Here is a 26,311-nt window from a genome sequence, read left to right on the forward strand (position 1 = left end):
AATGGAAAATAAAAGAGTCATTTGAAAGGCCAAAACGCCAGAACATTCAACCGCAAATAGGTTTAAATGAAAGCACGTATTCTAAATCTAATTCGGTCATGTGGAATTGGAATTTTAGTTGCTCAAGACTCCTCTTAACGACGACACCGAACCACAATGGATGCCAATGGATACTAACCAGATACTAGACAATTGCCGAGTGATTACGAAACAAATCAGGATGCTGAACCGACTATGAGAAATGCAAATAGTGAGTAAAAAAAAGAAAGGTGAATTGGGGCTCCCACACGATAAGGCACTCAAATCAAAGTGCAAAGTTTGTTCCCCTTTTGTGCTTTTATTTAGATTTGACAGACTGGAATCGGAATGTGTTCTAATTGTGTTCATCATTCATCGCGTCGTTAAGGCGATTGTCAAATTTGTATGTGATTTGTGAAGTTTCAGCTGTTGGGGATTATATACATAAAGATATTCATATGCAATACGATGGCATTTAAATCGAAATTAAAAGTATGAAATTTTATTCGCCTTAGTAAGACTATAAAAAAGTTGAGCATCTTAAATGTTTTGCAAGTATGTTTATTATCAAATGTATTTACTTCTGGTCTATGCATATAATAATAGATGCACGTTTCAACAGCTTTAATGTCACGTCTTCAGAATGCACTTAAACTTAAATTAGCACAAATGCTTTGTGCTGATAAAACTTTTTAAATCATGCGGAAGTACTTATAACAATGTCTACAAAAGATAAAAATTTAACTACATTTTATCATATCTTTATCATACCGAATTAATATCCAATCAACCTGAAGTTCTGATATCTTTTATTTCAGTGTTTGTTATTTTGACCAAATTCGTGGCGGGTTGTGTGCATATTTTGGTTATTAATAAACACGCGACTGGTTTGTTTTTGTTATGAAGACGGGAACCGGGAGGAAAACATCTTCGGCTTCCAATGGATGGGTTCTTCCGGCTTTACGTCGGCCATTCTTCGGGGCACGCACATAGGCCCGAGCTTTGCCACCCCGTAACCCCAAGAAGTGCATGAATAAATGGCAAAGCTCCTTTTAATTAAATGGAAATGGAGGCAAATGTGAAAGAGCTTGCGAAAGCTCGAGAGGCCGAGTTAGTCAATCGGTGTCCGGCCGAAACGAAAGATCTCTGCTATCGCCGAGCAAACGAAATTTACCTAGTATAGAACACTTCTTTTAATTTACAATTTAAATTGATTGCAACTAATTAGGATACTCCCCAAACGAACCGAACATAACTCACTTCTATTCCGACGAACTTGTGTAACTTACTTGATTTAATTGCGAACTTCCTGTACGAACTGTGTGAATATATATTTAAACAAAAATATAACATACTTTGCTAAACAATTGTCGAAGAAGTGCTCTACATACCGACGATATTCAACTTGGTCTGTGCGCGAAAAAAGTGGATTGAAAATTAACGTATTGACGTCATTACACTGCAAGAAACAGTGGCAAGCTGGCAGTAAATAAACTGTTTACATTACAACATCGTCGGTCGACTTAGTGAGTGAGTGAGTGAGTGAATAAACATATACAGAAGTTTGAGGCACACCAACTGTTGGTCTACGACGCCCAAGGATTTCACAGCTAATGGTGCGTATACGTGATCTTCAGTGAATCAGCCGAAAGAGCCGCAGACTGTACACTCGACGGCTGACCGACTCATCGTTTGGCAATATTTTCAAATTGATATATGACTGAAAATATACATACTTAAAGAGCAAAAAGAGACTTTCATCTGCCCATGTGGATGGCTGGCTGTGGATGTGGATGGCAATCGAGTGGGTGGCTTCGCTCGAACAAAACCAATCCCAACCAAGCCGGTCACACCGAGGCTGTGATGTCACCATGGCGTGTATGTCGACCCCAAAAACACTTTATTATCGAGTTGACTGGGGGCGGTTTTAAATTTAATTAAATGAAATGCAACATGAGAGCCATCATTAGCACCAGTCCTTCAGTTCATACAAATGCCACAAAATAAATATTACTTACATTTGAATGAATACTGTTTTAGGGTAGTTTTTCCACTAAAATATGGGTTTTGAAATAGATCTTTTCCAAGAGTCAATATCATAAAGTTTACCAATACTTACTTATAATTTATGTAATTTTTGAAAGTAATAAACTTGGGCACCACCCACTTAAGATCCCTCCCTATTAACACCTAATGGATCGAGCTGGAAAAACAAATCAAATTCCAATTAAGCGCCAGAAGGTTGCTAAGTGCACACATCTGTCGCTCTACATGTGTATATAGATCGTGGCCTTGATAAAGATGATCGGCCAGAAATCTCGGAGAGCATTCTATGAACATGAGGGACCTAGTCGTGTGTGCACCTCATACAGTATATATATATAGATGCTTTGTTATAATCTTTGGGGCGGATGTGGGAGCAATGCAAAGAATTCTGTTCTAGAGCAGAAAAAGTAATGAAAAGCGTTTTTATTGCGTGTAAAGCGCCCCAGAGGGGAACCTCAAAAAACACATGTATGCTGTATTCCAAAAGGCGCGCCACATGACGTCATTAGGAAAAGTCATTCGGGACCAGTTTATTTGGTAAGCTCAACGCAATTGGCGTTGTAAACTATTTCCCAGGGTGCCTATATGTTTCGTTTTTCATTCATGTGTGTGGCCCGACCCGATGTGGCGAAATGAAGGAAAAAGCTTTTCCGCTGAAATCAATAATGGGGGGAAACTTGTTGATTAGTTCAACCCAGTGAAGAAAAGCGTTGAAGAGTCAACGGCTAAACAGAAGCCATTGAAATGCTGACAGACAAAGGGGAATCTTTGCGATTCTGAAGAAACAACCTCCATGCGGGCAAAGACTCGGAATTCTGTATACTGTGTACTTTTTCAAGGCATACTATAATTTACAATAAGTAGATAAGAGTAGTGCTTTTAGATCACTCAGTTGCTGAAGAATAAGTAATACAATATTGTATACCTTATTTTCAACATATCGTTTACAGATTGAGGAGAATGCAACGATGACCAGGTGAAGTATAGCAGGGACTTTCGGCAGGGTCGGAGTGCACCGCATATGCAGTACTTGAAAAAGCAGAAACCCAAAAAAACGACGGCAACATTTTTATATACTAAAGTTACATAAAAATGGCTGAAAACCAAACCAAAACGACCTCTAGCAAGGGATGTAATACAATGAGCAGGACCGCCCATATCCTGGCGCCCCACAATGGGACTGTGGTCCGCCGGACGGATCCTGGCTCCAAACTCAAAGAGAGCTTCCACATGGAGAAGCGCGATATCGAAGACTGGCAAACGATGGCCAAGAGCAAGTTGAAGCGCAAGAAGAAACTGAGCAGCTCCCTGACTTCCGTGGGGGATACGGTGAATCAGGAGAAGCGCACCCGAATCGAGGGCATCCAGCTGCATTGTCGCGGCAAATTGCGACCCAAGGATACCCAATCCTTTGAGGCCGAGAAGCGCCCACCAGCAGGCTCCCAGAAGCAAATGGGAAAGACAGAAAAAGATCGAGAGCGACCCGTAATAATTGGTGGCGTGACTACCACCAATGTGATAGCAGCACCTCCACAGAGGATCAAGAGGAAACTGCAGGAGAACATGGACACCATCCAGAAGCTAAACGCCCTCACGGAGCAACTGCGTCTGGAGGTGAATGAACTGAAGTCCAGTCTGATCACAGAACGCGGTGCAGTGAGGGCCTTAAGGTAAGCCCATTGATATACATTGTATACCTTAATCGCACCATTTTATATTGCATAATATATTGAAACTTTTTAATTTGAGTTATCAAATACAAATACATTCATTTTAAATGTATTCGTGCACTGAAACCATATTTGACCTTTCATGAAAGTGACGATTGGCAATCAGTAAACTCAGAAATATAATCTATCAACCAAGAAATGTATGTATGTACATATATATGCAAACAGTTTATTTAAGAGTGCATTTAAATATTATTGGTTTCATTCAGACATCTTAAAATATGATAGAATAGTCACACGTTTGATAATAAAACCCATTTCGATCTAATCTTTTGAATTCATGAAGATATTAAAAAATACACGCTATCGCTTTTTTGTTTCAACACAGGGCTCAGAATGACGCAGATAGTCGTCGGTGGAAGAGTGAAGTGAAGAAGTTGCAGCACACGCTGGAAATGGCCAAGAAGAGCAACGGTATGAAGAAGGCCATCGAATCGGGCCCAGAATCGAGTGGTGCACATGTGACCGCCGATGGCCTCATCAACTATGAAATCCAAAGACTGACTAACGAGATTGCCGTGCTGAAGGAAGCGAATCGAAACAAGGAGGAGAAGACCCAGGTAAGTGGACGCCACATCAACACAATCATCCGCCTCAGATTGCATGCTGCATGCGATAGTTAGTGCCGCCGCTTTGTTACCGCCAAATTGTAGTTGTGGGTCAAGTGCTCCCAGGCCAGCACAATGCATGCCATCCCGATCCCCACCAGCCACAGAGCGAATACGGCGTGGAAATGCTGCAGTTTGAGGACCACCGGTTCATCATTGCCACTCCCGCGTCGACGGTTTACCACCTTCACTCCCGACTTGATAAAGGCGGAGTTCATGATGCGATCCCAGTATCGCTCGAATCCAAACTCATGCGAACTCCGGATCAGCCAGTCCAGGAAACCCAAGTAGGGTGATCCGTAGGGAACGATATAAACGGCGTGAAACGGCACCAGGCAGCTGTTCATCAGGTGGAAAAGCGGACGACCCAGGTGCATGTGCACTCGGCTGTTCACCTGGAAACGTGCGATGTGATACTTCTCCAAATAGGCAAATCTGGGAAAGAAGATTTTATGGAATTACTGCAATTAATCCACGTACACACATACCTTATGTCATTGTTCCTCATCATTTCGTACATCTGGGTATCGGAAACTTCCAGCATTTGTTCCCGAATTCTGGACTCGTGCTTGTGTCCCAGGGTCAGGAAGTGTTGGATGTGTTTTACGTGCCTCGGACGAATGATGATGTGGTAGTGGGACCTGGCCAACGCACCCAATTGGTTTATATCGGGTAGATAAGGTTGGAACACCATCATGCTGGTCAGATTTCCCTTGAATGCCGAGCATATGAGTAGTCCAAAGTAAAGCCAGAAGATCAGGAACAATCGGATCGAGTGGTTAAGCGGAATCTGGGTCATGGGCATAGTCAGGGCTCCGGCGAAAAGTTGCATGGGAACCCTACCCACTTCGGATTTCAGGATGTAGCAGAAGACATTCGCCACCAGGACAGAAACCAGAATTAGGGCCCAAACTAATGCGCCAAACGAGCGAAATATGTTCCAGAAAGTGGGAGCAGTCTTGGCTTTCGGCACAATCACGCAAAGATCATCACGCGTGTGGGATACCGTGCTCTCCGCCTGTTTCCTGAAGGTATCCGGAACCAAGAAACGGATGTTCATGGCCACATCCACGTACTCCTTGGCCACCTCCAGGAAACATATGTCCGAGCTGAGATTGTGGTTGTTATACGAGTGCGGACGCGTTATCATCATGGTCGCGTTCAGACGCTCAGCCACATAGGCCGCCAGCAGGCCGTCGGTCCCCAGGATAATTCCCTGTCTCCAGAAGATTGCCCTCACATCGTCCCTGTAGATGCACATCCTCAGCGGCTTCCTCTGCATATTCGGTATGGTCTTTGGGAAAAGCTGCTCTAAAGTTGGAACCTCATTTGGCTTACTGTCGACTGGTATCAGATAGTTGTCCATAAACGGGTTGTACCGATAGGCATTCAGGCGTCCATCTCGCCAGTAGAGGATCACGATGTTCAGTAGCCATATCTTCCAGAATTGCCGGAAACTGGCCCGCATCCAAGCATCGGAAACGGTATCCGCATCTCTGACCAAGAGAAAAACATGCGATCGATGCTTGGCAGCCGATTTCTTCCGGATGAGTGAAAGCTCCAATGGTTGCGATATGTTTGTGATGATCATCACCATGTACATTAGTATGCCATCATCCTTGACCGCCTCCAGTGGTGTATTTTGATTCCTGAAAGTAATATATTCAAATATATATGGTTATTATATGTTATTATGATCAACTTGCCTGAGAGATATGTACGATATGTCGCACTTGGTCACCTCTTTGAGTATCTGACCCGTATGCTCGTGGGAGGTTTGATTCTCGAAGTAGACGAACAGGACCTTAATCCGAGCCTGGCAAAGGATCTGGCTCATCTTGACCATCACGATCGAACTTTTCTTCAAATCTATAGGAATGCGATTCTCCCGTGCTCCGGCCAAATTGACCAGGATTGCCAGGAGCAGGAGATGTTTTAGCCACTGTACGGACATTGCAATGCCAACTGTTTGGGCCGAGGGATGACACCTTTGTTTTTATACCCAGAGCCAATTTCGATATAGCAATTTCCCTAATGCTTGCCATATCGGCAAAGGGCGTTAAGCAAATATTATGCTATATCTTCTGCACTTTCATACCCTGCAAAGTATCTTTTAGAGTTCCTACCTACGGATTGCATTATCTAATTAACACAGAAATATTCCAACTTCATAATTTAGTGCCCTCTATAATTCCCCAGAATATGCGATGAATTTTAAATAGGCATTATAACTCAATAAAGTGAAAGTCTTTAGGTGTTTGCTATCTGTAATATTTTCGTTTTTTATTATGAAGGGTATGCGATTCTTCGACTGTGGCAAGAACTTTCCTTTCCCGTTCTTTTTGTAGCATTTTTTGTGTGTTTTTGTGTCTCGTTTGGTTAATGGACGTGCGCGACCTAATCGCAAAGTGCAAACTAACAGCATGGATTAACTTGCTTCTGGTGTCTCCCGCTGCTTGGAGCCCCGTATCCAAAACGTTGGCAACACGCAAACATGTATGATTCGACCATTTCTTGCAGATTATGGGGCAGGCTGATAGACTCAAGGCTGCCGATATGCGGCAATTGAAGAACGCGTACGAAAACCGATTGACTCACATACAGAAATCAGCCAAAATTGAAATAACACGTTTGGTAAGTTGTGCGTAGCGGCTGCTAACGGGTCACCAAAAGTTGGCTCGAAAGAAGTGGCGGAAGGGGGAGGGGAAGCGGTACGGAACGGAACCCGGCGGTTCAGAAGCGGACGGGCAACTTTTCATACCACCATTGAAATTCATACATGCATTTTGAATTTGCACAGCAAGAAAACAGGTCATATTCAACTAGCTGCCATAAAGTACCCATATTATAAGCCTCATATTGTTTCGATTTACTGATCGTATATTTGTATAAACATTTTTATTTTTCGTGATGTTATTACTATGACAGTTTAGTTTCAATCAGCAAGACCATATACATTTCTTTTGGCACTTACACCAAACTAATGGGATTAGTTTCCTACCATTTATTCGCCATAAAAACATACACAACAAGTTGTTTAGTTCTAGTAAGCGTATAAACATTTAATAACGTTGAATTGAGCTTGTATAAATATTATACCAATTCTGGTTGATTATTATTAAACAGTATTGCAGGTGGATGAACACGTTTTGCTCATATATTTCTAAACTCCATCCCATACGCCAGGCTCAAGTTACACCTGAGGTGAGTCTGTATTTTGTTTCTTTGGCCGTTTTTTTTTTTTTTTTTTTGTCTTTTAGCTGTTTGGAGTGGGGCCAGCACTTGAACTTGCCGGAGAGTCGGGTTAAAAGTTAAGAGCTCGGCCAGATACAGTATCTGCATCCCGGGATGCAAGTGTATCCATGTATGTATCTGTCTGGCGATGGTGCCCGAGTATCTGTATCTTTTACCCCTGTGGTTATGCACTATTGGCATGATCTATGATATAATTTTGCGTTAGTTATGAGAATGGCAAAGACAACAATCGCCGCGTCGATAAGCGGTGGGCATAAAAAAAAAGTGAGACGAAAAAAAAGGGAAAAAAGTGAGAAAAAAACCTGCTGCGGCAGTTGCAGCGTTGCAGTTGCAGCAGTGTTGCAAGTGGATCGCTGGCGCGAGCGAGAGAGAAAGAGAGATAAAGAGAGTGGAGCGGACGATTCCAAGCCGGTTTTTCGCACCACTCACTCACTCACTCACTTTCTCTCCCGCCGCTCGAGAGTTTACCGCTCGCATGAATGGCCGTCAGTTCGGTTTTTAAGTTCGCAGCGGTCGCAGGTGTCGCAGGTGTCTCAGAGATACTATACGAGCCCGTATAACATACCAAAAATCATAAAAAGCATACAGCCAGTGAACAGTGAAGTGCACAAATCAAATGGGTATATATCCGAGTTCAAGCGGTGCATAATCAGGTGAAATTCGCGGCCCAGAATCGTCGCTAATGAAAATCGGCGTGTATCGGGGTGCATTGTCTGGATTTCTATGCCGAAAATGAAGGAACCAAATGCCACACATTGATGTGTATACATGCCGCCACAAACAATCGCTACCTTTTGAATAGGAAAACCGATTCGCAGTTTGTCTTTCACTTTGGCATTGTCTAACGCACACGAAGCCATAATTTCACCGACTTTGCACTATAATAGTTTAGTGAAACATGCCAAAAACGATCAAAATTAATTGCCTTTCACACCGTTGCCCCCTCCATCTCTCCTTTTGCCACCGACTGGCGAAATGTGGCCATATAGACATATAGCCGCGTTACGTTCCAGTGATCGAATTCGATTTTACAGTTCATTAATCTTGCCTTGTTTCATTGCTGGTAATTGTTTTATTGCCGCCAAAGTAGTCGAGCATTTGTTACGTCCGAGAGCCAAGATGCCCAGATCCCCAGATCCCGAGATCACCGAGCCGTGTCATCTGGATCTGGAATGGGTGTGGATCGGATTCGCATCTGCCAGATCTCTTTAATCCGTGATCGAATGGCGGCCAGTGCGCCAGTTTCTAGCAGTCAGCAGTCATTTGCATAGCAAAATAGCAAATTGCAGCAGCAACATCATCAACAATCGGTCAACGATGTCATCCAGCAGCAGCAAGAATTAAATGTGGCATCAATTAATGCACGCAGAGAAAAATTGTGTACCAAAAGCGTTAAAATAGCGCCTCCTTAAAGGGTGACAACCTGGGCAAACATTTAAGTGTGTGTGCGCAATTAAGTGCCCCATAAAATATTTTATTAATTTAACGACACCCAAAAGGTGTGATCCCATCAGAAATGAAAAGTCGCATTGCTGTTAAATATATAAAAATTAAAAAACTAATTAGTAACAAAATCAACGTAATGTAGTTAAAACGAGTGTCAAAAGGTTGGGAACTGCACACCTTAAATTGTGGCAAGCAGCTATTATTAATAATAATTAAAGAAAAGTGCAGTGCCAGATGAAAGTAGTACCTTTAAGGATAAAAAGCAGACAATTACGATGTTTTTACACTATAAACCAAATAGCTTTGCATTAGCCAAAAGTCTCGCCGTGAATAAGACGTTGTGCCATTATTTGCTGAATGCATATTGATCTTTCCACCTTATTGATTGATGTTTTCGCCTGGTGTAGTAGCCACCAACTAGCCACCTAGCCACCACTCTCGCCTGCAAGTCAAGAGTCTTTAAGGAAAAAGTGTGTGGTTGTGGGCAGTGTGTGTGCACACCACCAATTGGGGTCAGTGAAAAGCTTTTAAAATGTTAACGCTATTTTAAATACGATACGTTGCTGCGAGTATGACTATGACGCGGAGGCCTGCAAAAATTTAGTCATCCCCAACTTCCCATCGCCATCGCCATCGCCAAACGACAGTAAAAGCGATGGGATGGATTTGGATGGGATGGGTTGGTAATGATGATTGTGATGATGATGTTGCTAAAACAAGACGCCAGTCGACCAATATGCAAAGTAATCACAACACAAAAAGTGTGCAGACAACAAAAACTAGAAACCAAAACGACTTGGGAGAGAGAAAAAAAGGGGTGTGTGAAATGGAAATGTGAACCATATGCAAATCGCGGATCGTTTGCCGGAATGTGTCTATAAATTTCGATGTTTTAGTGAAATTACCACGGTGAAAACTATTCGGCGAGAGACGCAAACTTAAAAAATTGCGGCTAATTGTTTTTGTCAACCCAAAAACGACACCTTCATATGTGGGAATAATGCATAAATACGCCTGACAATGGATTACTACTATAACCGGAGGGATGTCAAGGTAATTGACCACTGCCAAAGCCAGAGCAAATATACACAAACTTGCATATAGTATAAGCCATTAAGTGATTCCTATTTCTGGTAGCACTTGTTACTCATTTCGCGGGCATTGCTCATACGACGCGTAGTCCATAGACAATTAGTTTTGTGTGGGAAATCTGATTTATGGGAATGGAATGGTGGGGCGTATTGCTATACACCTGTCCGATTGGCGCCTAATTTATAGATTATGACTCGAGAATTAACCAAGCGAAGATGTTCCATTTAAAAAAAGGGAAAGGAACCAATGTTTAGATTGGTGTTTCTTCGCTTCCAGGTTAGTTAAAACTAACAATTTTCGATGGTTTTTCAAAGCAATTTAAACTGTGTGTACACCGAATACAATAACATTGTTAACAACTTTTCTCCGCAAGGCAAATTGCTTGCAAAACTCGGTAATATGAAGACGCCGAACATAAGTATGAAAATAAAACTTTATTTCGAAAGCTGGCACCAATCGCAAAAAACACACTTATTAAATTATAAAATATAATGCGTAGTAAACAGCTCGGCGAGCGAGAAACTGGAGCTTATCGGCCCCAATTCAATCCACTTTCAAAAACCATTAAAAGATCATCTCGGATGATTAACTATCAATCGGCTATATCAAAAGTGGTCTCTGCCTGACATTTCTGCCACACAGCGTCTATAATAAAATCTTGCAAATTTTTGAGCACAAAAGGGGGCATCATCAAAAACAGTTGAGGCCGCGACGGATGAATAATTACCTCGCTGTGGTATCTCAGATCGAAAGGGAAAGGCTTTGACTTGAAGTCGGACTTCGGCCGAGGAAATTGGCCATCGCCACAGTTGGACACCCCTGTTAATCCACGGGTTCGATGGGCGATATCGATGCAAATTAACGGACGCAATGCATATATGTCAACAGGGCCGCGCCAGTCCATTCATTAGTTCAATTAGCTTATCCCATCGGCGGGGGGGAGTTGCGCTTGGCTGGCCCTGCCGATGCCATATACCATATATACCATATACCCTATACACCATATGCCATCTGCAATACAATATAATTCATTAGCGCGTATAAACTTTCGCTTTCGCAAGATCAAATCAAAGCAGTGCCTTTGTGCAGAGAGCCAAACCTGAATTACAATGCCAAATGCAAATATAAGAAAATATACATGCCTACTAGTTGGTACATACAATTGGGGTCAAACTGATAGGTCTAGAATTAGAAGAAAGTATATTAAATATACAAATAGTTAAAAAACAAAATGATTAATCTCATTGCTTGTGATCAGCAATCGCTTAGATCGATTCTGCATTCAGGTCATGTCAGCATGCCAGTGCTATTAATTTGGCCATGACTGTTTGTAAGGCATCGGCGATGCCTTTTGATGCTGTTACACGTAATCGTCCACGTCCACGGACCGGGGGAGTCGAACCCGGAACGTTGGAGCTTGGAGCTGCAGATGGAGTGGCGTTGCAGTGGCAGTTGCACCGATCGAAGTGAAACCTGTCTGCGGAAAGGAAAATCATTTCACACAATCACAATCACAATCACTTGGCCCGCGGCTTGTGCAAACAAACCGACAGCGAGACATAAACACACCCATGTGCATCCGAGTCTCCGCGTATCTGAGTATCTGAGTGTCTGGGTATCTCTGTATCTGGGTATCTCCGCATCGTATATGGCTCAGCAGGTTGCCTGTCTGCCGACAGATTTACAAACAATCCATCGAGCGTTTGAAATCGACCCGATGGCGCATCTCCGTCTCGCAACGTCGGCGATGCATTTAGCGCAATCTGCATATGGCATACGAGTATGGCATCAATAGAGCCAACAAAAAGTCCCCCGGAATGATCCGCCTCGGAGTCGGAGATTCAGTGGAGCTGAGTGGATTGGAATCGAGGAGGGGGAATGGGTGGCCACATTCGCTTAATCGCCCCGAGCACGTCGATCGAGTTCGTTAACCGGCCGTTATGCAAAAAGTTCTTTTGGAATCGATCCAAGAAATTACCATAACGGTTAGCTCGGTGTCTGACTGCTGGTCAGTATCGGTCGGCAATCTCTGGGCACGGCTCTCCACGACAGCCGATAATTTCAATCGGAGACGTGCAGGCATGCGACACCAACGCCAGCAGCAATACTTCAGCAAAGGCAACTCCATTTTGGGCTCAGTCCCTGGATATTCACGTATCATATAAGTAGCTCTCTGCACTTGGAACAACTAATCGGGAGAACTAGCTTTAAAATCTATCTTAATGTAGCAGAACTTAAATCAACTGTGAGTCAAGTTGCTCTAGAGCAATAATGTGATTCTTGATAAGACAGTGCAATGGATATATGGAGATATGTATGGAGATCTAAAGATAGTTATTAGTGCATCCGAGACTATATGCTCTTAAGAGCAGCTTTTGAGTTTCTGAAGTATAGTATATATATTTTTCCCAGTGCGGTCAGTTGTGAAATGAAGCGATGTGCGCTGGTTGGTCATTGCACTGGACGCACTTGGCTCACGGGAAACCTTTGGGCATACGAATATATGTATGTACATACGTGCCTATAGCTCGTTTCACAATTGATTAATGATTTCTCCGGCAACCAACACACATGTCCAACGAGACCCACAAATTAGCATAATGCTGCATTATGCGTATAATAACACTGCCATTATGGGTGTTATATAAAACATGCGATTGACATGAAAGTAAAACATAACTGGGCGTTGCTTGATTGGAAAGTGATTTGGATTTTTGAACTGGGTTCGGCTTGAATTGTTTGATTTTTGAGCTGAGTAGAGTTGAGTTGAGTTGGCTTTGGGCTTAGAGGCTAATTAGCTGACAGCTGGCCAGATGGATGGCATCGTGACCATGAAAGTCGTGATGCGACCCGGCGATAAAGCGAAATCTTTTGAATGGTAAACTCAATAGTGCGTGGAGTGTCGTGATGCACGACCAGGATCATGGATGTGGATGTGGACGAGGCCGGTGCCTTGGCCCAGCTAATCCGCGATTAAGACGCACCTTTGCCGACCGCTCTGATCTCTCGACCGTGTCATTGAACCCACTTTTGGGACCCACTGTGGCAGCCCCATTGTCCGGATCAAAAGCAACCTGTACCTGTCCATAGTAATGATTGGGCGCTTTTTAAGCGAAAAGTGTGTCTGTGGCAAGAAATCAAGTCATAACTGTTAACACACATGTAAAGAGCACACCGCAAAGCGGAGCGTTCTTTTCAAAGTTCTTCGTTCTTTAAAGTCCCCCCCTGCCCCCTCTTTATATAGCATATGCCACAAACACGCTCCACGAACAGCAGATAAAAAACAGATTCTTTTGTTAATTGCTTTGTCCATTCTGGGCCAGGTCGCCCGAAGAAAACGTGGGTAAACGGAGTGATAGAGAGTGATGGTGAATGGGTGGTGAATAAATGTAACTATGGCACGACATTTTCTAATTTTTCCCCATCCATTTCCCGCAGATAACCCAACTCAAGAACATTGAGCTAATCAACAATACGAAAAATGCACATAAATCAGCGCTCGAGATGCGCACAACAATGAAGAGCAGTCAGCCGAATGGCTTGGATGATGCTCCTACACGGATGAGGGCCCCCGACGAGATGAGGGCCACCACTTGGATGACGACGCTGCTAGGCAGTCACAGCCATAGCCACAGCCACAGCCATCCGGCAGTAGCCAAGTCGAAGGTGCGTGAGTCATGACATAGAAATTCCGTCGAATTCTGGCATTCGATTAACCCCGCTCTCCCCGCCTTCCCAAGGATCCCAATTCGGACACGGACTCGGCCTTGTCCTCGGCCCCGCCCTCCATCAGCCCGCAGCCGCCCTCCAGCGGATCCGACAGCGGCGTGATTTGGCAAACAGTAAGTAACCGGAATCTCTTTGCCAAGAGATAGACCTACATAAAGCAGGGTTTCAAAAATACATCACAAGTCCATCAGATTTTTGGCATGAGAATTTCGCTTTGAATAGATTTGATTAATGATAGTCCGTGGCTAACGATTTATCTTAACTAGGAACCCGAAGCAAGATCTCTTAGTTAATAGTCTTACGATTTCTTCTTGATAACTGTTCCTTGCTTAGATTTAGATTTCTAATTTAAGACCATCTTCATATAATAAATAGATCAAAATTATAATTATAATAAATAGATTATAGTAAATTAAGTAAAAGATCTTTTTGCTCTTTGGAAACCTATATTCCCCCTACAATTACTAAAAGTAAAAATTTATTAAGTTTCAAAAGGAATGCTTGTAGGTAGACAAACAAACATTAAAAATTCCCTTATTAAAAAACGTTTCGCAGAATTGAAGATAGTTTTCTACATAGTTTTCCCATCGCTTCTAGAACCGTTTCCGTTCGATTCTAATCAAATCCACCCCCGCTCTCTTGCAGCTGCAGGATCTGGACAAGTTGCAAAAGGAAGCGGAAATGTACCAAAAGGAGAACGAGCGCCTGCAGACGGAGGTGCAGCTGATGAAACAGGAGCTGGATGCCGCGGAAAAGGCGGCCATGAGCAGTGGCAAGAAGCAGGCCCAGATCGGGGAGCTGATGCAGCGCATCAAGGAGCTGGAGGAGAAGCAGTCGAGCTTGGAGGACGAGGCCAGCGAACTGCGGGAACAGAATGAACTCCTTGAGTTTCGCATACTCGAGCTGGAAGATGATAGCGATAAGGTAGGCAAACGGCACCCCCACCACCAAGCACGATTCACTCGAAGACCAGTTTGCGAATCCACTCGAACGAGTGACTCACTTGGCTCACTTGGCTGGGTTGTTTATGAATGAATTGAGCCATTCGGTGGAACCCGACTTGAGTTCGCTCAGAGCCAAGCTAGCGATGTTGGCCAACTTTGTGTGCTGGAGTCTCTTTTAGTTTTGTTTGGCATCTAAGCCAGCACGGAAATTGTTTTGGTTTAACGGCAACAACAATCTTTCTATTTTCCAATTGAAATTGTTTCACTGGATCAGCCGCAGTTAATGGCTAACTCATTAGCCTGTGTTGTTATAAAATATTCAGGAATTGAAAACTGTGGTTAAACTTTCCAATGGTTAGTGACTCTATCTGCGCACATTGGCTTTTATGTCACTACCTCGATCTGCGATCAACGCCTACAATTTTCCCCGTGCTAGTGTCGCTTCTTGGCCAGGTAGACGCTTTGGTCTAAGAGTTGTTTTAGCCAAATCAGTGTTGAAGCGCTTAAAACGCTACTTATAAGGGTAGCGCCCTAAGTGGATGCCATCTATGTATCTTGTTATACTTATGAGTGTTTTGCCATTGCTCATAGACAACCAAATCGAGCAAAAAGGCTTTGTTGGCCCCACACCTTCGTGGTGACCATTAAATGGAGCAAATAAAGGTATATCGAAGATATGGGGGCTTAGAAACATTTTCAATCTATTTGATGGTTCCATAATCCTGTACTATATTCAATCACATAAATGTCAGAGCTATAATGCTTAGTTAACTGAAAAATCTCTTAAGGGGTATCTCCAGTTCGATGCCCTATTCCGTCAATCATTTCTGCTGCTTTTCAGTTTCGGTACGCTTAATTTCTAGAGCCGAACAGTTTCAGCTGGCAGCCAGCAGCAGTGAAGTCGTTCAGCTTGAAAATCCAATTCACTCGTCTAATTGCAATAACCAAACGTAATTATTCGAGCAGCCAGCAAAGTGAAATTAGATGTAGATCGCTGTGCACATGAGAGTGTGTCAGTGGTGGCAGTGGAGCATTAAGCCAGCGTTAATTTGCCTAAGTAACTGTTAATCAGCGGATTATATCTAATCGCATCACCCCCGAAATCTCCGATCTAGATGGAGAGCACCTGCGAGGGCCACTGCCAGAGTCTGCAGGAACTGCTGGAGCAGTCTGCCCAGCAGCTGGAGGATCGGGACAAGCGCTGCTTGCAACAATTGCTGCAGTGCGTCCAGCAACTGGATCTGGATGCCATAATGCCAGGCGATCAGGTGTGTAATGCCCGCAGCCCTCAAGCTTCGGCTTTTGTTAGGTTTACATCTTACTAGAAACTCTACAGCACAGCTAGCACATTGATGTTTGTCAGTTATTCGTGGAAAAACTTACATACGTTGTTGCAAATATATACAATCCATACCCAGCTCACTATTTTCATTACATTGTTATTATTTTGAGCAAAGAAATCGCTAAAATTCAAGTTCTATTTTATTCCCGTCCGTACAGAACCGGACGGAAACTCCCAGAAGGCACAATCCAACCCATAGTCACAGCCACAGTCAAAGTCACAACCACAGGATCGTAGCCACAGTTCAGCCCTATAGCAACTGTGCCACGCCCACAGCTCCGCCCACGCCAAGCAAGAGGCACTGCAGCCAGGTGAGCTCGTGGCAGAGCAGCAGCCTCAGCGAGAGCGGAGTGTTCGTAGAGTGCGATCTGCCCTCGAATCCCAATCCCATTGGCCACCCGCATCTGCTGTTCTACCAGGAGAGATTGGAGCAGTTGGAGGGCAAGCTGCTGATCTACGAGAGCAGCGGCGAGACCCAGGCACGGCACTTGGCCCAGAGACTGCAGCGGGAACTGCAGCTGGAGAAGGATCTCAAAGAGCTTGCGGACCGAGTGGAATTGCTAATCGAGCAAAACGCCCAGTTGGAGGAGGCCAAGTGCGAGTTTGAGGAGGCCGAGAACGACACACGACTCCATTTGCAGCGTAACGAGGTGGAACTTGAAATTCTTCGCCAGCGCAACGTGGAGTTGGAATTCGGCAAGGAAGCACTGGGCGCCAAGTATCAGGATTGCAGGGCGGAGGTACTAATCCTTCGAGAGGATCTGGCGGCAGCTGAAACCCAGCTGGAGCATCTGCAGGCTGAAAGAAAGCAAGCCAGAAAGGAGCTTCAGGATCTGAGAAGATCGCTTCCATTACTCCTAATCTCCCGCTTCTTATCACTAGCCAAAATGGGCAACGAGGAATCCTCCATGGGAGGCAGCCCCCGCCTATCCTCGGGCTACACTTCTTCTATACACCAGGATCGTGATTTCAGTGCCAAGATCCAAACAACAGAGTTTGACCTCGGTCAAGCGGGATTCACCGATTCCGGCGAGCATCGGGAGATCGTTTACCTAAAGGAAGAAGTCAAGAGTCTGCGTAGCCAACTGAAAGAGCTAAATGCCCGGCACTACGAAGCCATGGAAACTGCAGACTCACACTGGGTGGATCTGGAGCAGCAGTACAAGGAGCGCGAGGAGGCCCAACAGGCCAAGGAGGCCAGTCTCAAGCAGAAGATAGCCCAACTGCAAGATTGCCTCCGGGAGGATTCCCGGGCGGCGACCGAAAAGATCCAGCAGCTGGAGGAGGGGGAACTGTCACTGAAGTCCTGCCTGGTCCGCATGACCAAGGAGCATCGCGACCTGCTCACCGAGAATCGCACTCTACAGTGCAGCTTGGAGAGTCTAATGGCCAAAATGGAAAAGGAGGCAGAACACAAGATGCCCCTGACAGAGGCTCTGGAAAACGAGAGGCGCAGGACCCAGACACTAATGGATGACCTCATCTTTGCCAAGAAGGTGCAGCAGAACACCGAGGATCAGTTGAGGCAGGAGACGGATGCTTTGCGCACCCAGATCTTCAACATCAAAAAGGATTACCTGCACATCGAGGTCACCAACGGCGAGCTGAAAGAGGAGGTGGGCACGCTGGAGAACAAAATCCGCCAGATGGAAAACCAAATGAGGGATTCGGAGGAGCGGGCGCGCTGCCTGGAGGACGAACTGCGCACTAAGGACGAACAGTGCCAGCTCTTGGAACGCAAACTGGGCGTTATGCCCGAAGGCTACAGCCTGGCCGATGAACTCCATGATAGTCCTGCAAAGCGGGCCAAGAAGGATGAGGTACCGAGCCTCCAGGCTGCCAGCCAGGGACTGGGCGTGGCCCTACTCGATCTAGAGGTGAGTCTGGTAGCATTTAGAATTTTACCGAACCCTTACAGCACCATCTCATTACAGGGTCGTGATTTTGGTCTACCACTCCAAAAGGACTTCCAAGCGATCGCCTGCAGTGTGAAGCAACTGGCGGATACCCTTCTCTCACAGAGTCCGTCCGAGGTGAGTCTCCAAAGCAAAGAGCCTGCCAAACCAGCTGGTTCGGAACCCGAGGGCTCCAGTTGGGCTACGGTACAGGATGCCTCCTCAGAAAAAATACCTGAGACAGGATTATCAACTGTGACTAGTCTAGAATGCCAGGGAAATCAAGAAACTCAAGATTATCAGGTCATTCAAGAAAATCCGGGAAGTCTAGAGAGTCAAGTCGATTCGGAATGTCTAGAAAGTCAAGAAAGAAATCTCGTTAGCAGCAAGAAATCTAGTTATGTTAGTGTCCTGACATCCTCATGCCGGTCAATAGTCCGGGAATTAGCTGGGGGATCAGCCCAAAAATCTGAACTACACCTTGGTGAATCGGACAGCAGGGCGGATCCGCAGATAATTCAACCAACGGATGAGGAAGAGCAGAAGGTCACCGCGTTGCCGTCTTCCATGAGGCAGCTGTTCCACGAGGTTTGTTCTGTGGATCACAAGCCCGAGCACGAACCCGAGATTAAAAAGAAAAGCAAAAAGCGGGCAAAGGATAAGAAGGAGAGGCATCCAAGACCAAACAGTCGCCAGCGAAAAATACAGCGTTTCCTCTTCCGTCACATTTACCATCCACGTACACGCGATCGAACTCTGGGTTTCCCGCTTGAAAAGAGCCTCTCCTGCAGTAGTTTCTACTCGCTTTTGTCAGTTCACTCGGTTCACTCGGCCAGATCCGGCATTTCTATGCACTCCCTTCACGCTGAAGTTGTTAATCGTGATTTGGGATCTCTGACCAGTGTGTCATTTGTACAAACGGACGAGCTGAAAACCCTGGAGGGGGAGGTTCAGGTCACGGCAGAGAGCAATGAACAGGAGATACAAGTTCATCCAGAGACGGTCGAGTGTGGAACACAAATCGATGTGGGTGTGGAGCAACGACTCCTCCTGATGCCTCTGAGAACCAGGTGCTTCGTGGATTTGCTTCAGGGCGCCGTGGACGGATACCTCGATGTTGCCGCCTTCCGGACCCGTCTTCTTCGCTTATGGGAGGGCGGAGAGGATTTCCGTGAGCACCTTGAATTTTTGCAAGACATGTGGATTGAAAAGAGTACTCAGAAGTCGCAGGAGAGCTACGAAGGATTTGTGGCTGCTCTGGACTGTGTGCACAACTTAAAGTTGGCCCTTAAGCCCGCATCTTCGGCGCTTCTGCAACAGATCGAGCGGCGAATCCACACAAGACTTCTGCTCTTCCACAACCACAAGGCGGAATCGGAGTTCTGCTGCACTGTCTACATTCCCGTGGAGAGGAGCAATTCCACGTTGTTCAGGGCTAACAAATAGTAGCCTATACCTCTATGTAAATACTCCATACATAAATCTAAATTACCAAGTGACTGTCCCTTATTTTTGTCTCCTTGAGGGTTTGAGGTCTCGGAAGTAGTGAGATCTAGTTATAGGAGGCTAACCAGGACCATTCAACATCAATAGTTCCCTGAGACTATTGTCTTTGTATAGAGTAGACTGTTTTATCGGCAGATTCGTATCGGCATCAGATTAATCCAAATTGTTTGAACGTTGAGCATTATGATTGGCGAGTTTGAGGACTTAGACATCTTCCACGACTGCCGCAGTGACGACGAGGAGAATCCAGATGTGGCAGTGGGCGGTGGTGATGAAGTGATCTGCAAGCAAGCGCCTCGATTCGACGATCCTGTCCAGATTCGGGCCGTTTTAGAGCGGGCAGCCACTGCCACCCAGCGGTTGCTGAGGTGCTACGGAGGCACTGATTGCGTGCCAACTCGTCCATTGATGACACTTTTCTATCCGGCCACCCTGGAGGTCAGTGCCCGTCTGCACACGGATGACAAGTGTCCTTGCCCCAAGGACAGACAGTGCAAGCTGATTGGCGATCCAGTGACCCTGAGGTTGCCAATCGAACTGAATCCGGAAAGCGGCCAGGTGAAAGTCAACATCTTCCAGCCCAAGTCAATTGGCACATTTTGTGGATGCAATGCACCTGGAAATCAGAACAAGTCGAAGAACAGGAGATCGAGTGTAAAGTGGTCCAACAAGGATGAAGTATGTCCCGACTGCCAGGAACCTAATCATAACTCGTGAATTTTAAACTCATCAAGAGCCACATTATGTTCACTTAGTTGTTTTTTCTCGAAATTCATTGGTGACTAAATTGGATTTTGTTTGGAAAATGCGTTTTTTTTTCAGTGGTATTTGTTGGGTATGTTGGGTGTATCCTAATTAACTTTCGCTTTGCCTTGGCTACACACACACAGAAGAGCACAGGAAAATCGAAAATTCATAGCAGGCAGTGAAGTCAAGTTTTCCATCCTGTCACTATTTTGCTCCATTTGGTATCAGTATTTTAGACACAATCGAGCATTCAACACACACTTAAAAATTTAATGTGAGTTCAGAGCTTGATTTGGGGAAAACAGTTCTAGCACTCTAAGCGTGATGGACGAGGAATTCTCCAATCAGCCCTTCGATCCAAGCATCGCTCAAAGTGACTTCTCCAGGAGTCGTTTCGTTAACCAGAGCGCCTTGACATTGCCTCACGGATTGGACTCCACCCGACTGCTTTTCGTAGGCGAAAACTTCCAGCAGACGCGCAGCGAACAGGACTTATTTTACGACTGTCAAGGTCCGGGGGAGGATTCACCAAAGGAGGGACGCAGTGCCACCAGCCGGTGCAAGTTCGATGATCCGGCGGCGATACGAGATGCCCTGGAACGGGCGGCCAATGCCACACAGATGCTACTCAAGAATTTTGACAAGTCCGGTGGTTGGAATCAGCCATGTGCCGTCACCCTGGAGTTGACCGCTCGGTTGGTGGACCCCAAGAAGGGTCGCGCCGGTTGTCCGTTGCACGGAAAGCCCGTCACCGTCCAGATGCCGCTGGAGTTCAATCCGCAGAGCGGCAAGGTGGTCAAGTGTCAGCAAAAGAAACCGCCGGTCACCAGGCATCGCAAGGAGTCCATCTGCCAGTGCCGCTCGCAGCAGTATATGCGTTCCGCTCCAAGGGCTCCAAAGCCCAGCTCAGGTAAATCCGCCAGCGAACACTTTCGTCCATGTGAATCGCAACAGCTAACCGAAGGGTCCGCCAGTTCGGTATACATAGGAAGCTGTGGGGATTCAACATCTCAGTGTAACCGTTGCACTCCGGCCACATGTTGCCGCTGGCACGACCCGGGGGCACGGGAGGTTATCTCAATCTGCTGCCTGCCCCTACCGGACATCGAATCAGAGCTCACTCTTACCCCAGTGCCTGAGCCACTGCCAATTGAAGAATCGTTGGTGGAGATAGAAGCAACGGCCCCGAAGGAGCACTTGATAATCTATGCTCCAGAGCCGGAACACGAGATCACCGAGTCGGATGATTCCGATGATCTCTTGTCTAGCGAGCTGGAAACGTTCGGACCGCAGCCGGAAGAAGAAATGGGACCGCCGCCGCCGGAAAGGTCGCAGGGAAGCAAGCGGTACTACCTTGCCCTGCCCCAAAACAAGGAGTTCTCCAACTGTTCGCCGTGCCGCTTCGATCCCAGTCCCATTATGGACGAGGAAGGCAATGTGTTTTGTCCCGGCAAATGTGGCTGCTGCATGTGTCCGTGGAAGCAACGTTCCTTTGCCCCAAACCAGCAGCACACCAATGTCAAGGTTTGCCGATGCGTACAGCGCGGCACCATCTTCACCAAGTTCGAGGATCGGGAGGTCTGCAGCCAGACCTCCTACTTCGACTTTTGTCCGTGCCGCGAAAAGGCGGAGGCCAAGTTCTTAGAATTGTACCACGCTGAAATGTGGTCCCGTCCGGACATTACGCGGGGTCGCGAGATCCAACTCAATGAGATCAAGGAACTGCTCGTACCCGCGAGCCATCCAATCGAATAAAATGTGTTTGCTCACCGAATCAAATCGAATCGAATCATGTGTGTTCTAGCCGGGGAATCGAGTCGAAACGGTTTTAGGAATCGGTTCGGTATCGGTTAGAAGTGCTCGTCTTTTCGAGCCTTAGCCGCCACAATATCGCAAGCGTGCTAACTTTCCTGCTGAACTGTTTTCTTCTATTATATTTCAATTGTAATCACTTCTCTTTATTGAAGTTTTCTACATTTTAAATCGTGTTTACGGATTTAGAATATAATGGTACGCTTTTGGGAACTTGATTTTTTAAGGCATATTTATGTCGTTTACCTCAATATTTCGGAATATCGTGCAAATCAAGATGTTTGCAAGAAACCTCAAGAGTAGCCAAGAATTTTTGAAAATTGATTTAAATCTATATGAACGGATACAGAAGGGCGGGCTATAAACAGACTCTTATTTTACCTGAATAGATATTTATGATATTTTATCCCAAACATTTCATCCACAGAATGCCCGGCTCTGATGTACATGCAGCATGAGCGACATTCCGACAGCGACCCCAACTCCCGCCATCAACAAACCGACATATCCCACATAAGAGACCACTGGAAGCCGTCAAAATCCCAACAGACGCAACAATCTGATCGTGAAGGCCCTCATGCCAAGCCTTCGCAGACGGAGGTCTCCTTTCTGCAGAAACACCACACGCCCAAGAACCCGGAATCGAAGGCTAATGATGGGGCGTCCTGCTCATGCACCGCAAAGAGATCCAAGTCCGCCGATCCACCAGCGGTTAAAGCTCCCACCTGTGCATGTGGACAGGGTCATGAGGAGAAATCCAGCTTTAAGAAGCCCTGCTCCCAGAAAACATCGGTTACGGAGCCAGAGAAGGCTTCCTCATTCAAGAGTGCTTTGACAGCGTGTACCAAGGAGCTCCTCGATCCCTGCAGTTGTGGCGCCCACCCACCCTACTGGGCTGGTCAAAGCAACTTGGTAACCGGACCATCCTACAGTAGAGCTATGGACCCCTCCTCCTATAAGAGTTCAAGCACTCTCGCTCCCTTGCATAGACCCGCAGCATCAAAAGGCAGCCTTGGTCGATCAAAGAGTTTGGCCAGTCTGCCCAGTAAACCTAATGCGCCAACTCAGAGTGGCGTCACTTGGTTGTCGGCTTTAAAGGATCCGGAGAGTACATTCTGCTCTTCCAAAGAGGACGAACGTCCTCCATGTACCTGCAACGCTACCCAGACTAATCAGGATCCTTCAATGAGTTCACTTCCTCGGAGCCACCCCAATTATCGCAGTATGACATCCAAATCAAGTACTTCCAGGGTGCCAAACCCGCGCAATCAACCCTCCTTTGGGCCAGGCGATGAGACCTCAGCCACCACGCGATCCCAGTCGATTGTAGGCCAGATCACCTGCCTATGCGCATCGGAGCATCAGCCCACCAAGGCCTTTGTGTCGAACCTGGCCGATCGGGAATGCACAAATGAGATCCAGATTGCGCCATGCCCCTCCACAAGAATACACCATCCATCCGGGTTTGCCCAGTTCACCGATTGTCAGAACTCTCAATGCGACCCCAATACCTCTTTCCGTTCTAGGAAAGTGAGCGTTAAGGGTCACGAGGAGTTTTGCGACTGTGATGCTTCTGATAACTTCTCCGAACTGTCCGATCCCATCCAGACCAGTCTTCATACGCACAGGAGTCTTTCCGGGGGTAGTTGCCTGTGCAACGACGATGCAGATCCTCCGAAGGAACCCGAAAACGCTACGTGTGTCAGCAAGCAATGCCAGTGCTCGTCGAAGGACGACCTTCAGGGGATGCAAAGTGCCCAAGCGGGCACCGGATATCAGACACCAGAGGATCTTTGCGGAAATAGGGCTATGGCCTGCTGTTCGCGTAAAGAACGCATCCTGATGCTGATGGAGAAACTCACCAGTCCTGGGTGCGATTGCGGTATATCTCGCCCCTGCCTGACCCAACAACTTTTCCGGGAACTAACACTACTCCTGAGATCGGAAAAAGATGATGCAGTTGCCCCAGCGGATGAAGCAAGTCCACCGTGCCTAACCTTCGATGAGTGCTGTGCGGCCCAACATGCTGGCAATGGGGAAGGGGATCCAGCCGAAAAACCCCCGTCAAAGAGAGAGCTCCAACGAGTCGAGTGCTTCCATCAACTGGAGGAATACCTCTGCAAGTGCTTCCTACCGCCGGCAGAATCTCAAATCCCTGAGACCGATATCTATGCTTTCGAACTAGATCCGGACTTTCCACCAGAACCCGAGCCGACAAAATCTCCGAAGGGAAATGACAACATGCAACCTTGTCAGTGCCCGGAACAATTCTTTGACATTGGAAATGCACTAACCTGTTCGGGTGATGGCTTGGATGATGACTTCTTTCGTGATTGTGAGGATGACGAGGTTAAAAATTTCGAAAGTAAGGATGATGGTAAAGCAACCACGGATCTCTGTCAATCTCTTAAAGCATTCATCGACAAGGAACTGCAAGAAATTCTTGCGGAGGAGGCCAATAAGGAAGGAGATGAGGTGGAAGAAAAAACACCTAGCACAGTACTAAGGGAAATCTGTGAGAGACCCACAACCGTGGCGCCACCGCAAGAAGAGGAGAAACAGATTGAGTGTCCATTTGCTGGCATGGTGTCCTGTCCTCCATGGACCACACAGCAAACAGACTGGGCAGCCTTCCCCTACAACTTAGATCCCTGTGCGCAAAAGGAGTCGCCTAGCCCGGCGCCCCGGGGTCCACGTACTGGGCTATTGCCCGAAGGACCTCTGTCACCCGATATGAGGAACCTCTGCGAGCAGCTTTTGCGAAAAGCTCTCAAGGATTGTGGTCTGTGTGGTGGTGACGACGTGTACTCCTGCGAGGACGATGCATGCGAAGAGTGCGAGCTTGATTGTGAGGGATGCCCGGAAGATTGCCCGTTGGAAAAGTGCGAGGAATGCGATGATGATGAGTGTCCCCCAGATCAACAAGGATGCCTATGCTGCCACTGTCGCGCTCTCATATGCGACGAGGAGTGCAAGACGGTTGCCAATACCCTGCGCTCCGGAATGTGTGATCCACTCTGCGAAATGGTGAGAAACTTCGAGATTCCATCATTATCTTGTATACCTATTATTTATTTTTTGCAGAAATACTTTATAGACTCCATCATCGTTGATATGCATGCCATGGACTGTGTGCTCGGCAACAAGAAAGCGAAACCAAAGGTGCGACACCCACTGTCATTGATAATATGCATTTCCTTAATAATAACCCCTTATTTTTAATTCCATAGCACCATAAGCCTACAGACTCGATCTGCAGAGGTGGACCCGGAGATAGTTTTCCCATCAAAATTAAGAGTGTGTGGCCATTGGGTAACACCGCTCTCTACGTCCAATGGAAATTGGAGGACTGTCGCGCTGTAGCAGGATATGAGGTGAGGAAGAAGTCCGTCCCGCGAATACTGGCAAACATTTTTCAAACGTTTCTCTACTTTCCAGATTTACTTGGATGGGCATTTGACGAACCGATTCTACAGTTTTCGTCACGAGGCCGGAGTTATTACCAATGCGGATGTGACCAATCCGCACCAGGTTGTGCTGCGCGCCGTGGCGGTGGGTCAGGAGTTTCCCGGCGAGGGTCCGGGTAAGGATGCGACCGCGGAATGTGGCTGCCAGGCGGTGGCACTTGCTCATCCCGAATTGAAGGCGGGAGCGCAGAGGCCGTGGACGCCCAGTCTCTACTATTATGATCCCAACCAATTGCCGCCGGCGGAGGACGCGCAGCAGTGCTAGTCAAGAATCATATGTATATCATTATATCGAATATCGTCGGATATCACCGTTATCGGAACAAAGGAGCTAAACGCTTCCTCACTTTTTAGCTTGTACATATAGCGTATTTATATGTAGTGTTTGTTAAGAGTTCTTTATCTGGAGGATACCAACTGAAATTGTCTGTACGTAGTGCTTTGCATAGTGCCTTAAATCGTAATTGTAGATCGTAAGCAAAGATCAATGCATTGTAAAGGAATTGAAAGCAGATGGCTTCATTCCGATGGCAACACCAAATTCACTTTGAATAAATGAATCTCATTGTTAGAGATGAAAAAGTTAAATTGCTCGAATCCACTTCTAGACTAATGCTGTTTTGATATTATTGGGTCAAAATATTTCTGTATAACCCAATTTGATCACAACTCAT

At 46.2% G+C, this 26,311-nt stretch overlaps 4 protein-coding genes across 11 annotated transcripts; 3 read left to right on the plus strand and 1 right to left on the minus strand.

The window, feature by feature from the left end:
* Positions 1 to 98: 98 nt before the first annotated feature.
* LOC117145887 (intracellular protein transport protein USO1) lies at positions 99 to 22,684 on the plus strand. Of its 8 annotated transcripts, XM_033311729.1 has the most exons (12): positions 1,126 to 1,634; positions 3,015 to 3,734; positions 4,123 to 4,354; positions 6,923 to 7,036; positions 7,529 to 7,606; positions 13,634 to 13,861; positions 13,936 to 14,037; positions 14,570 to 14,848; positions 15,984 to 16,136; positions 16,369 to 18,087; positions 18,145 to 18,243; positions 22,598 to 22,684. In XM_033311729.1, exons 2-12 carry the CDS (start codon positions 3,157 to 3,159, stop codon positions 22,610 to 22,612), a joined length of 3,597 nt encoding a protein of 1,198 aa, XP_033167620.1. In that variant the 5' UTR covers positions 1,126 to 1,634; positions 3,015 to 3,156; the 3' UTR covers positions 22,613 to 22,684. The 8 variants fall into 8 exon arrangements, with proteins under 8 accessions (XP_033167614.1, XP_033167613.1, XP_033167617.1 ...); XM_033311723.1 differs by lacking the exons at positions 1,126 to 1,634; positions 22,598 to 22,684 and adding an exon at positions 99 to 250 and having other exon boundaries at positions 18,145 to 19,655; XM_033311722.1 differs by lacking the exon at positions 22,598 to 22,684 and having other exon boundaries at positions 1,122 to 1,634; positions 18,145 to 19,655.
* LOC117145891 lies at positions 4,348 to 6,912 on the minus strand. The gene is made up of 3 exons (XM_033311732.1): positions 6,124 to 6,912; positions 4,891 to 6,051; positions 4,348 to 4,837 (listed from the first exon to the last, which is right to left on the minus strand). Exons 1-3 carry the CDS (start codon positions 6,354 to 6,356, stop codon positions 4,414 to 4,416), a joined length of 1,818 nt encoding a protein of 605 aa, XP_033167623.1. The 5' UTR covers positions 6,357 to 6,912; the 3' UTR covers positions 4,348 to 4,413.
* LOC117145890 lies at positions 19,694 to 20,398 on the plus strand. The gene has a single exon (XM_033311731.1). It carries the CDS (start codon positions 19,795 to 19,797, stop codon positions 20,326 to 20,328), a length of 534 nt encoding a protein of 177 aa, XP_033167622.1. The 5' UTR covers positions 19,694 to 19,794; the 3' UTR covers positions 20,329 to 20,398.
* On the plus strand, positions 20,595 to 26,199 carry LOC117145888. The gene is made up of 5 exons (XM_033311730.1): positions 20,595 to 21,268; positions 22,598 to 25,197; positions 25,255 to 25,332; positions 25,401 to 25,544; positions 25,609 to 26,199. Exons 1-5 carry the CDS (start codon positions 20,683 to 20,685, stop codon positions 25,900 to 25,902), a joined length of 3,702 nt encoding a protein of 1,233 aa, XP_033167621.1. The 5' UTR covers positions 20,595 to 20,682; the 3' UTR covers positions 25,903 to 26,199.
* The last annotated feature ends 112 nt before the right edge of the window (positions 26,200 to 26,311 follow it).

This window comes from Drosophila mauritiana, chromosome 3R, assembly GCF_004382145.1.
Source record: "Drosophila mauritiana strain mau12 chromosome 3R, ASM438214v1, whole genome shotgun sequence".
Taxonomy (NCBI): Eukaryota; Metazoa; Arthropoda; class Insecta; order Diptera; family Drosophilidae; genus Drosophila; species Drosophila mauritiana.